This window comes from Symphalangus syndactylus, chromosome 16 (assembly GCF_028878055.3).
Source record: "Symphalangus syndactylus isolate Jambi chromosome 16, NHGRI_mSymSyn1-v2.1_pri, whole genome shotgun sequence".
Lineage (NCBI taxonomy): Eukaryota > Metazoa > Chordata > Mammalia > Primates > Hylobatidae > Symphalangus > Symphalangus syndactylus.
In genome coordinates, this window is record NC_072438.2 from 16238485 (window position 1) to 16251824 (window position 13340).

Sequence of the window (13340 nt, forward strand, 5' to 3'; positions counted from 1 at the left end):
CCTCCCAAGTAGCTGGGATTACAAGCATGTGCCACCACACACGGCTAATTTTTGTATTTTTAGTAGAGACAGGGTTTCACCATATTGACCAGGCTGGTCTTAAACTCCTGACCTCAAGTGATCCACCCACCTCGGCCTCCCAAAGTGCTGGGATTATAGGCACGAGCCAACCATGCCTGGCAGTATTTTTTCTGAAACATTTATAGTTTATTGTTTACATTTAAGTATGTGATCCCTTTTGAGTTAATTTTTGTATAAGGTGTGAAGTTTAGGTTGAGGTTCTTTTGTCACTGTTATTGTTTATGGATGTCCAATTGCTCCAGTACCATTTATTGAAAAGCTTATCATTCCTCCATTGAAGTGCTTTTGCCTCTTTGTCAAAGGTCATTTAGATATAATAAGGCATTTTCTTTTTCTTTTGTGAACTGGTAAGGCTTTTTTTTTTTTTTTTTTTTTTTGAGACGGGGTTTCTCTGTGTTGCCCAGGCTGGTCTCGAACTCCTGAACTCATGCAACCTGCCAGCTTCTGCATCCCAAAGTGCTGGGATTATAGGCATGAGCCACTGCATCCCACCTGGTAAGGCATTTTTAAATGCAGGGGTTAGCAAACTTTTTCAGTAAAGGGTGACATAGCAAATATTTTTTTGGCTTTGCAGGCCATATGATCTCTTTTGCAACTACTCAGTTCTGTGGTTGTGGCATATGCCACACAGGTGTACAAGGCAATATGGAAAAGAAGGGGCATGGCCAGATTTGGCTCAAGGGCCACAGTTTTTGATCCTTTTTTTAATGGATTAAGGCTTGTTAATCACTCTTCTGGGCCAGCCTGATGTATGTATTATATATACTATCACTTGATCTCCATGGCATGCGGGGAGGTTGGTACCATCTTCCCCATTTTACAGATGAGAAAATGCCCAGCAACTTGCAGGGGCCACTTGCCTCCTGCCACACAGCCACATGCAACAGAGCTGAGATTTGAACCCAGAACTCTGCCCACCAACCTTCATTATATTTGCCAATGACAATGAGCTCTAAGGAGAAAGTGGTGTCCTGGCTTTCTACCCACTGAAGACTGATATGGTATAAGATATAATAACACTATTTTTGCAAGATGTTAGTTTTGAGTCTACTTTCTTCCTGACCCCAAATGAGTCAGTAATGTTTACAGCCCTCATCCTCTCCTTTTCCATAGTGCCAACTTTGAGATAGCTATAGACTCAAATGAAGGTACAAAAATAATACGAGCATACCATGGAGACATTGTAGGGTTGACTTCAGGCCACCTCAGTAAGGTGAATATCACAATAAAGCAAGTCACAAACATTTTTTGGTTTTCCAGTGCATATAAAAGCTATGTTTACACTATACTGCAGTCTAAGTGTACGATAGCAGTATGTCTAAAAAAGTACATACCTTGATTTTAAAAATATCTTCTTCCTAAAAAATGCTAATGGTCATCTGAGCGTAAGATGATTATAAAAAAAAGTTGTTGGGCTGGGCGTGGTGGCTCATACCCATAATCCCAGCACTTTGGGAGGCGGAGGCAGGCGGATCATGAGGTCAAGAGATTTGAGACCAGCCGGGTGCAGTGGCTCACGCTTGTAATCCCAGCACTTTGGGAGGCCGAGGCGGGCGGATCACGAGGTCGGGAGATCGAGAGCATGGTGAAACCCCATCTCTACTAAAAATACAAAAAAAAAAAAATTAGCTGGGCGTGGTGGCGGGCGCCTGTAGTGCCAGCTATTTGGAGAGGCTGGGGCAGGAGAATGGCGTGAACCCGGGAGGCGAAGCTAGCAGTGGGCCGAGATCGCGCCACTGCACTCCAGCCTGGGTGACAGAGCGAGACTCTGTCTCTCAAAAAAAAAAAAAAGAGATTGAGACCCATCCTGGCCAACATGGTGAAACCCCATCTCTACTAAAAATGCAAAAATTGTCTGGGCGTGGTGGTGCGCGCCTGTGGTCCCAGCTGCTTGGGAGGCTGAGGCGGGAGAATCGCTTGAACTGGGAGGCGGAGGTTGCAGTGAGTTGAGATCTCTATCTCAAAAAAAAAAAAAAAAAAAGTTGTAATCTTTTAGCTGGTGGAGGGTCTTGTCTCAATGGCTGCTGACTTATGAGGGTAGTGGTTGCTGAAGGTTAGGGTGGCTGTGGCAGTTTCTTAAAATAAGACCACTCTGAAGTTGGCCACATCAACTGACTCTTCCTTTCACAAAAGATTTCTCTGCAGCGTGCCATGCTATTCGATAGCAATTTGCCCACGGTAGAACTTTAAAACTTGGAGTCAATCCTCTCAAACCCTGCAGCTGCTTTACCAAATAAGTTTACATAATATTCTAAATCCTTTTTGTCATTTCAACAATGTTCACAGCATCTTCACCAGAAGCAGATTCCTTCTGTAGAAACCACTTTCATTGCTCATCCAACAGAAGCAGCTCCTCATCCATTCATGTTTCATCATGAGATTGCAGCAGCTCAGTCCCATCTTCAGGCTCCACTTCAAATCCTAGTTTTCTTGCTATTTCCACATTCCCAATGACTTCCTCCACTGAAGTCTTGAATCCCCTCAAAGTCATTCATGAGGATTGAAATCAACCTCTTCCAAACTCTTGTTAATGTTGATATTTTGATCTCCTCCTATGAATCATGAATATTCTCAATGGCATCCAGAATGGTGAATCCTTTCCAGAAGGTTTTCAATTTACATTGTTCAAATCCTTCAGACGAATCTCTATGTATGGCAGTTATAGCCTTAGGAAATGTATTTCTTAAATAATAAGACTTGAAAGTTGAAATTACTCTTTGATCAATGGGCTCAGAATGAATGTTGTGTTAGCAGGCATGAAAATGACATTAACTGCCTTGTACATCTTCATCAGAGCTCTTGGGTGGCCAGGGGTTTTGAAAATGACCAGTAACATTTTGAAAAGAATTTTATTTTCAAATAGGTGTCAGTAGGTGTCAATAGTGGGCTTAAACCATGCTATAAACAGCTGTGTTGTGATCCAGGCTTTGTTGTTCCATTTATAGAGCACAGGCAGAGTAGATTTAGCATAACCCTTAAGGGCCCTAGGATTTTCAGAGTGGTGCATGAGCACTGGCTTCAACTTAAAGTCATCTCCTGCATTAGCCCCTAGAGAGAGAGTCAGCCTGTTCTTTGAAGCTTTGAAGCCAGGTATTGACTTCTCCTCTTTAGCTATGAAGTCTTAGATGGCATCTTCTTCCATGACCATATTGTGCTATTTCATCTGCATTGAAAATCTGTTGTTTAGTGCAGCCACCTTCCTCAATGATTTTTGCTAGATCTTCTGGGTAACTTGCTGAAGCTTCTCCATCAGCACTTGCTGCTGCTTCACCTTGCACTTTTATTTGTTCTGGAGACAGCTTCTTTCTTTAAACCTCATGCTCCACTAGCTTCAAATGTTTCTTCTGCAGCTTCCTCACCTCTCTCAGCATTCACGGAATTGAAGAGAGTTAGCGTCTTGCTCTGGATTAGGCTTTGGCTTAAGGGGATGTTGTGTCTGGTTTGATCTTCTATGCAGACCAGTCAGACTTTCTCCATATCAGCAACAAGGCTATTTTGCTTTCTTATCATTCTTGTGTTCACTGGAGTAGCACTTTTAATTTCCTTCAAGAACTTTTTCTTTGCATTCACAACTTAGCTGTGTGGTATAAGAAGCCCAGCTTTCAGCCTATCTCAGCTTTCGACCTGCCTTCCTCACTATGCTTCACAATTTCTAACTTTTGACTTAAAGTGAGAGACACGCGACTCTCTTTCACTCAAACATCTAGAGGCCATTGCAGCATTACTAACTGGCCTAATTTCAATATTACTGTGTCTCAGGGAATAGGGAGGCCCAAGGAGAGGGAATGGCCAGTTGGTGGAGCAGTCAGAACACACAGAACATTTATTAATTAAGTTTGTTGTCTCATACAGGCGCAGTTTGTGGTGTCCCCAAACAATTACAATCGTAACGTCAAAGGTCACTGATCACAGATCACCATAACACAATAACGGTGAAAAAGTTTGAAATATTGCAAGAATTACCAAAATGTCACGCAAAGACATGAAGCGAGCATGTGCTGTTGTAAAAATGGAGCCAATAGAAGTCTATTGGCTGGATGAAGAGTTGCCAAAACCCTTCAATTTGTAACAAAAATGCAGCATCTCTGAAGCACAATTAAGTGAAATGCAATAACGCCAGGTGTGCCTGCACAAAGTGCCGTGTGCTCCTCCCCCAGGGGTGGTTCTGATGTCACCATGGTGCAGTATCAAAACTGGGAAATTGCCATTGGTTGAATACTGTTGTCTACAGACCTTATTCAGTTTTCACCCATTTTTATGCACATTTACATGTGTGCATGTGTGTGTGTGCATGTGTGTGTGTGTAGTTTTATGCAATTTTACCCCATGTATAGATTCACGTAAGTGCAGCCACAATCAAAGTAATATTCCAGCACCATGAGAACCCCCTAGTGCTGTTGCTCCCCTTTATTTAACCTTCCTCCATGTCCCCAATCTGTTCTCATCCTGACCACTGTTTATAGAGTTACGCTCCAGCTTCTCCTGCCTCTTGGACAAGCCCAGAGCCAGTTTCTTCCTCCTCAGGGCCAGCCGGGGAGCTCCAAGCTTCTGGGATGCATGAGGGTCTCCTGTGGTCTGAATAACTTCTGAACCCCAGCTCATCTCTACCAGAGAAACAGAGTATTTAGGTCTCCAGGCAGCACAGCTCCCAGAGGCTCACCAGGTTCTTACAGTCCCAGCACGCGATGATAGAGTTATGCTCCCCAGAGCAGGAAGGACTGTGCTGGGAAGCAGCTCTCTCAGGGCGGTGCCAATCACACGTGCAACACATTTCTCCCAAGCATCTTTGGCGTGCAGGGCCACACCTGGGCACACAGGGGCCTTGCACTCAGACAGACCTTGTCCAGGTCTGATTCTGCCATCATCAGCTGTGTGACCTTGGGCAAGTGATTTAACCTCTCTGAACCTCAGGTTCCTTGTTAGCGAAGTGGCACGTAAAGCTTCAAAGTAAAAGATTTAAAGCACCGAGCCTACCAGAGTGGACATGCAGAATAATTGCTGCTGTGACCATGCCAGCCACACAGCTGTGACATAGAGCCCAGAGTTCTACCCACAGAACCCTCTCAAAGCGGGGCAGCTTGAATTCCCAGTAACTCCATATAGCAATAGCTGAAAGGATATTTTCTTTAAGCCTTTCCTAAAGTGGCCCAGAGAGGTGAAGCAACTTACCCAAAGTCACACAGCTCCTAGTTGTCAAAGGGTGGACTAGAGTCCAGGTTTCTGTCCCTTAATCCAGTGCTCCTGGAACTTCCCTGGGTTTCTGCCCACGAGACTCCCCGCAGGGAAGCCTGACCATCTCCCCAGCTCTGCACTCTCTCAGGTGCCCCCTTCACACTCGCATGATGCTTTGCCACAGGCCTTTGTCATGCTGCCTGCCGCTGTTTATTTTGTGACATCTGTTTACTGCCCTCCCCACTGCCCCAGAGAGTGGGCTCCATAAAGGCAGAGGCTGCCCCTGGTGTCTGACACCATGCCTGACAGTGTGCAGAGGCCAAGCCCCCGTGCTGGATGGTGAGTGATGGTGAACACTCCCTCTAGGACTGCAAGCTGCTCCCTGTGGGCACTTGCTGGCTGTGGGGCGAGGCCAGCCAGGACTACTGTGCTCGCCAACTGGATGGGCTCTGAGCCCAGAAACAACTGGTACTCCCAGGGAGCATGGAGCCTTGGAGAAAACAGCCAGGGCCAGGTGTAGCTCACCGAGGCAGGCTGCAGACACAGACACAGGCTGCCTGGTGGCCCCCATCCAGGGACCTCCACAGGGCTGGGGGTAGAGGGGGTGAAGGGCCATGCTCTATTTCTTGAATTCTAGCATATTTACGGTTTCAAACATTGGCAACCGTTTACGAGGCCAGTCAGTCCTGCTCACACAGAGCCCAAGTTTCTTCCAGGCACATCCCCAGTGTGCTATTCTTGTTTTGTTTTTGTTTTTTGAGACAGGATCTCGCTGTGTCACCCAGGTCGGAGTGCAGTGGTGTGATCACAGCTCACTGCAGCCTCCATCTCCTGGACTCAAGTGTTCCTCTCACCTCAGCCTCCTGAGTAGCTGGGACAATAGGCACGCACCACTGCAGCAGGCTAAGTGTTGTTTGTTTGTTTGTGTTTTTGGTAGAGATAGGGTTTTGCCATGTTGCCCAGGCTGGTCTCAAATTCCTGAGCTTAAGCTATCCTCCCACCTCAGCCTCCCAAAGCTGAGATTACAGTCATGAGCCACCAAGTGTGGCCTCCAATGTGACATTCTTACCCTTCTCCAGTTTATAAGAGTGCCCTGTAGACATATCTGTGTGTCTGTCCACCTCTGTTCCTAGCTCTCCTCTTTCTCTCATCTGCCTTCTCTCTGTAGGGTCTCATCCCTCATTCAGTAATTCAGAGAATGTGCCTTATGGAGAAATAACACTTTTTTTTAACCCCTGTGGTCTTGATGCCTGACTAAACCCACCAGGGTTCTGCAGCTACAGTGGGACTCGTCTCTCTGGCTTCCCATAGCTCAGGTCCACGGTTGATTCAATCAGAGGCCAGGTACATCTGGCAGAGACTAATGTTGTTTTCCCCACATCCACAGTTCTGAGTTCTTGTTCATTCAGTCAAGAGAACACGTGGCCCCATAAAAAGGTACTGAACTTCTCATCTCGGCACCACCCCTGCAGCTGTATAACTTTGTGGTAAGTCCTCCGCCCTGTGCCTCAGTTTCCTCACCTTTAGAGTGGAGATGATAATGACACCCGCCTCTCTGGGTTGTCTGAGGTTTAAGTGTAATACTCCTGGAACCTAGTACATAGCAAGACTCAAGAAAATTCACGTTCATAAACATTCTTATCATTATTATCATTCCTTTAAAAATATTGTTCTCTCTTAAACATCTCTTATCTCTATCTCCAGCAGGAGGTGTACCCCGGGAGGAGGCACTCATCTTTCTGTTGAGGCCCCTAAAGCTCTGGTTAAAGTCAAGGCCATGCCCCACCAACAGGCGTGAAGTGCTTTTCCATTTTGTGGCTGGATGCCTGACAGCGACGCTTTCCCCCACCTCACAGTGGCTCTGTTTCCACTGATGTCTGCCTCTCAAGGGTCTCTGGGACTCACTGCACACAGAGTCCTTGTCTCTCAGCTCCTGTCCCCATGAAAAGGAGGGAATGAGAACATCTCCACCTACCATATGCTTTTCCTGCCTCAGTGCCGTGTCCAAATGCAGCAGGTCTTTTAAGTGAAGGCTGTAGATACACAGGTCGATGTCTACACTGCAAAATAAAATGACAATCGGAAAAGACTTTCAGGGTATCGGAAATGAAGAGTAAGAATATTGGCATGTCCCTAATCAGTACAAGCCACAGCACACCCTGCCTCAAACTCTCATTCTGCAGCATGCTGAGGTCCTTACACTCACTCCAGGTTTATAAGAAGGGATCAAATGAGCTGTCTGAAACCCACTAATGGCCAGAAGAGAACAGTAGGTGTCAGAGACATAGCTGCCTGGGACTTCCAAGAGAAAACCAATGGAGAGAGGGAAGGGAGAGAAATAAAAATGACGTTTCCTCCTCTGAGTATTTTCTAAAAAAAAATTATTTACTTATCTTTTTAGAAACAGGGTTTTGCTCTGTCTCCCAGGCTGGAGTGCAGTGGTACAATGACAGCTCACTGCAGCCTCCACCTCCGGGCTCAGGCAATCCTCCCACCTCAGCCTCCCGTGTAGCTGGGACTACACGCATGCACCACCATACCCGGTTGATTTTTGTATTTTATTTTAGAGATGGGGTCTCACTATGTTGCTTAGGCTGGTCTTGAACTCCTGAGCTCAAGCAATCCACCCAACTTGGCCTCCCAAATGTTGAGATTACAGGCATGAGCCACGGTGCCCAACCTCAAGCATTTTCATGTCTATCATCACATGTTATTGTTCCTCGGTGTCTTAGTGGAGACATTCTCATGCCCATTTTACAGATGCAGAAAATGACTCAGGGAAGAGAGAATCAGAGAAATCAAGTGACCATCATAGGGTCAACGGGGCAGATACATGGCAGAGTGTAAAAGTCTTTGACCTTTTTTCCCTCATAGGCAAATGCATTTTAAATGATGACTCTCCCACCCAAACAGTTTCAAATCCTCTAAGTCCAAATGCTGAAAGAAAGCCGTTCTAAGCCAGGGCTGCCTAGTCCAAGAAGGCCCCTCTTCAATGAAGTCCCTTCTGTCTGGGCCACTTTCAGGCTCAAGGCGCTGAGCCCAGTCTTTTTGCAGCAGCCCTGAGTAGAGTCTGTGCCCTGGATCATCCCACCCCTTGGACTCAACGGAATTTTGGAGCAGAGAGAGGCCTGAGGCCTGGTGTGTGAACCTGCCAGACTGAGTTTATTTTATTTTATTTTATTTTATTATTATTATACTTTAAGTTTTAGGGTACATGTGCACAATGTGCAGGTTTGTTACATATGTATACATGTGCCATGTTGGTGTGCTGCACCCATTAACTCGTCATTTAGCATTAGGTGTATCTCCTAATGCTGTCCCTCCCCCCACCCCACAACGGTCCCCGAAGTGTGATGTTCCCCTTCCTGTGTCCATGTGTTCTCATTGTTCAATTCCCACCTATGAGTGAGAACATGCGGTGTTTGGTTTTTTGTCCTTGCGATAGTTTGTTAAGAATGATGGTTTCCAGCTTCATCCACGTCCCTACAAAGGACATGAACTCATCATTTTTTATGGCTGCATAGCCATCCCATTACTGGGTATATACCCAAAGGATTATAAATCATGCTGCTATAAAGACACATGCACACGTATGTTTATTGCGGCACTATTCACAATAGCAAAGACTTGGAACCAACCCAAATGTCCAACAACGATAGACTGGATTAAGAAAATGTGGCACATATACACCATGGAATACTATGCAGCCAGGCTGAGTTTCTTAAGCCCCTACCACATGCGGAGCCCTGCTCTGGGTTGGGTCAAACCCGGCTCCATCACTCACTGCTGTGTGACCAGCAAGTCACGCAGCCTCTCTGTGTTTCCCTTTATTCTTTGTGAACTGGAGGAAATGACAGTACCAACTTCATAGGGGTGTTAAGAGGAATTCCTTCATTCATTGATTAATACTTATTGATTGCTGAACTTGTCCCAGGCTCCCCCTCACTGGGCAAAATCCTCATGAGATCATTAATCCCTGTAAAGTGCTTAGCACTCTGCCCAGTACTCAGTAGTACCCACTTAATCAACTTCGCCAGTGGCTGGGAGCACGCCAGTGATTAAATGAGGCCTCTTTGTCATCTCTCCCCGGGGCTCAGGCCTGACTCCATAACCCCAGTGTTGGGCAATACGGCACAGGAAGTGACAAATGCATCTGGGGCTCCGACGGTGACGCTGGGTCGCTGTGTGTCCCTGGCAGAGTCACTGAACCTCTCTGGGCCTCTGTTTCCTCCTCTGACAATGATGTGACCCCCGGCCCACTCCAAGAGGACTGGAAGCCTCATCCTCCATTGCCCCCAATCCTTACCTCTCGCAGGCCAGCACCTCAGGGAAGGCATTCACCCTGAGGAAGGTGCGGCTAAGAAACCTGTCGTCGCTGGTGGCCGAGGGGACGCTGGATGAGGAGCTGCAGTCGTCCTTCTCACCCTGGCTCAGGCTCCCCAGGCTGCTGGAAGGAGAGGCTTCTACTGGCTGGTGTGGCAAAACAGCTTGCTTTAAGTTTTCATGCAGAGATGGGTTGGAGGAGCCATCGGCCAGAGGCTGAGGTGGCAGTAGAAAAGTCATGCTCAGTCCGTGTGATGCCTCAGGGATTTGATCTAGTATTCATAATTCTACCAGTGATTCACGCTAGCCACTCACAGGAAGGTCTGCCTGGAGGAGACTGGCCAGGGTGCCAGCAGACACCACAGAGCTTCCGTCCCAGGTTCTGCCACACCAACACCCCAGAGGCCCGAATCACAGTTCACTTGTCCTCACAAGGCCAGGCCCTCTGCACCAGGCTCCTTCCCCTAAACTGCCAACCTGGATCTGTGCCCCAGACACCCAGCGCACCCTCCTCCCAGCTGCCAACTCTGACCTCCTCCATAGCCACCGCCTGCCCTGACCCAGTTCTCTCCCTGCTGTCTGACCCCTGGCCTGCTCCCTCCACGAATCCTGCCAACCACCTGTCCTTTGCCTGCACAGAGCAGGAGTCACCCTCCTGCCCTCTGCCCACCGACAGGCTCCACGCTCCTAATCAAGAAACTGGAGCACCACGCACACTAGGCCCACAGGAGGTCACAGCCTGGGGCCTGGCACGGCTAGAGGGCCCAGTAAATGTCAGCATCCACCTCTGGGTGCCCGAGCCACAATGAAGTGGCTCTGGCTTAGATGCTCCTGGTCACTTCATAATTCTGGGCCTTTCCAGACTTTGGTCCCCCTACCTGAAACACCCACCATTTGTTGTTTGCGGGGCAGAAGCGTCTCTTCCTCCAGGCGTGGATCCTGGACCCCATACTGGCTCCACAGGTCCCTGGGCATCTGCCTCTTGCCTATTTCATCATGCATTGTCCTGTACTCTCAGTGTATTCCAATCCACCCAGGCAGTGAGGGCCTCCAGGGTGGGGCTGACGCTCTGCTGACTACGGCATGATCCCCAGGGCCCACGCAGGGCCTACTCAGAGGATGGAGAAATGCCTTTCATCCACCCACCCATCCCACCCTTCAACCACGTGAAGGACGTGGTTCCCAATGTGGGTTCCAGGGAACAGTTCCATGAGCCAGTTACTGCTCACCACAAAGGTTCCATGGAAAAATTGGTTCAGGAAAGCCTGTGTTAAACAAGGTGAAATATTCCTTTGGTGCAGGAATTCTCAGAACCTCCAATAGGCTTTGGCTGTCTTCAAAAGCAACTAATAATGGAAAGATCTTAACATGTTCTGAGTGCTTAGATGTTGTGTACTGTTCTGAGCCCTTATGTATGTTATCCTGTGTAACACCCAAACAACTGGGCGAGGCAGGAGCACCATCATCCCCATTTCACAGATAAGGAGACTGAGGCAGGAGAAGTCAGGAAACACCACACGGTGAATGGCTGAGATGGGGTTAGGATTGAGTTGCTGTGACCCTTGGAAGGTTAAACCCAAGGGACAAGGACATGGTGACTGGTTAGAGACTGCCTGTGAGGAGAGGATGGTGAGAGTTACTCAGGATGATCCCTGGAGATGGCAGTTCCCCACTGTCCATTCTCTCCTACTTCTACAGTAATTGAGTTCTCAGCTGGCGTGTGGCTGCCTAGCCAAGAAGGCAAGCCACATTTTCTCAAACTTATTTCACTAGGAAACTTTTTTGCACAAAGCACCTCCCAGGCTGAGGGCTCCTGGAAGCGCCATGGAAGGTGTAACCATAGCCAGGTGCTGGGGTCTGACTCTGGCTCTGCCACTTCCTGTCATGTGACCTCAGGTCACTCGCCTCTCTGGGCCTCAGTTTCCTTACGTGTAAAGTGGAGACATTATTTACCTGATAGGCATAACACCAAGCTGAAATGCCTAATGCATGACAAATACTTAGCACGACACTGGCCCTGTGCACTGAAGTGTTCAGTAAGTGCCAGCTGCTGGCATTAGTCCAGGGCTCTGTGAATGAGGATTAGTGCTCAGAACTGAGTCAGTATCAGTGTTTGTATTAGTGTTAAAAAGGCAGAGAGGGAGCTGTCCTACTGTGCTGTCACCTTGTGTCCCTGGGGATACAAGGAACCATGGAACTTCCTTACCGTGGTTACTATGGGCATGTCCTGTTCCTGATAACACTGCTGTAAGACAGATTAACCCTAAGTTTTGCTCCATTACAAAGCCTCAAAACTACCCCTGTTAAAACAACTTGCCATAAAACCCTCAAACAGGACCAAACATCACACAGTTAATCCCCCCACTTTCCTCCCAATCTCTGGCACATGATGGAAGTAACTGGCTTTCTACGATGGAGCTCAGGACTCTCACCCGGAACTTCTGATTGATGGGGTAGATGACTTTGGCCTTCAGGGCAAATGCTGTGATATTGCTGTTGGAAGGCGGCTCACATTCCTGGGAGGGAAAAACACAAAAGGCATGGGAAACTTTCTGTAAAATGAAGGATAAGTTGTCAAGTTTTTCCAAAATGCCACATCCCATTTGTCATAGCAGCCTCAGAAAGAGACCATGATAGGCACATTTAGATTCATATTAGCTCTTCCTTGCCAGAAGGAAAATGGATGGATGGGTGGACAAACAGATGGATGGATAGATGGATGGATGGGTGGGTGAATGAATGGGTGGGTGGGCAGATGGATAGACAGGTGGATGGATGGATAGGTAGACAGATGAATAGATGGGTGGTTGGAAGGATGGACAGACGGATGGGTGAATGAAAAGGTGGAGAGATAGATGGGTGGATGAAAAAATACATGGGTATATGGATAGATGGATGAACAGACAAATGCTATCAAAAGAGAATGGCACAATGTTCATTTAACTACAATTCTTCAGCTTTGGAAGAAATTAGGATTTGAATAACTTTAGACTAATTAACAGGAGAGTCTCCTAAGGAATTACAAAAAGCAAACACACAAAATAATTTTAGCATTGCCAGGGGTATAAGCACATGCAGTCATATTCACACAAGAGTTGGGATTAGACCCTTAAACAAAAGGAAGTGGTTGGGCAAGTCTTCTAAGTTCTCTGAACCTCAGTCTTCCCGGATAGTAAACCAGCAGAGTATCTGCCCTCGAAGACCACATACATGAAGCACCCTGCTGAGTCGCTAGAAAAAAGAAGAAACTCATTAGTGGGCTGCTTTGTATAGTGGCACAACGCACCACTGTCAAATCCTGCTCAGGAATCACCTCCCCTGACTCATTAATAAGAAGCTGGATGGACTTATCCATGGCCTGCCCTATATCCCCACATCCTCTGCATCTCTCTCCTGTTGGGTCATCCTCACCCCAGCCCTGCACTTTGTAAAGTCAGTGCTGAATCAATGCTTTGGAAACAACCAGATAGTGAATGAAGATAAGCAGACAGGCAAGCGCGAAGCCTGGCGCTACAGACCATGAGAAATCTCTACTGGGCAATTCTGAACACACTGATGGAAGAAAACTGCATCTGTGTCAATTCCAGTGCTTCTCAACCATGTCTTGAAGAGTGAGCTCCATCACCAATGACCAATTTCCAATCACAAAGTTCACCTTGGTATAAGACATCCTATCGTGGGAAACACAGAAGGATTGATCACTTGCTCCTAATTTGGGGTGTTGACACAGCCTCCACTGAGCCAGCACCGTGGCTTAGATACGT

At 47.3% G+C, this 13340-nt stretch overlaps 1 protein-coding gene across 6 annotated transcripts in view; it reads right to left on the reverse strand.

Annotated features, from left to right (window-relative positions):
- The window catches only part of EVC (EvC ciliary complex subunit 1), a 120035-nt gene that overhangs the window by 85333 nt on the left and 21362 nt on the right, over positions 1 to 13340 (reverse strand). For all 6 annotated transcript variants that reach the window (XM_055245432.2, XM_063619725.1, XM_063619726.1 and 3 more), the window contains exons 3-5: positions 12009 to 12092; positions 9560 to 9792; positions 7229 to 7313 (exon numbers count right to left, since the gene is read on the reverse strand). In XM_055245432.2, the coding sequence (XP_055101407.1) occupies positions 7229 to 7313; positions 9560 to 9792; positions 12009 to 12092 (402 nt within the window). The remainder of the gene's footprint in view (positions 1 to 7228; positions 7314 to 9559; positions 9793 to 12008; positions 12093 to 13340) is intronic.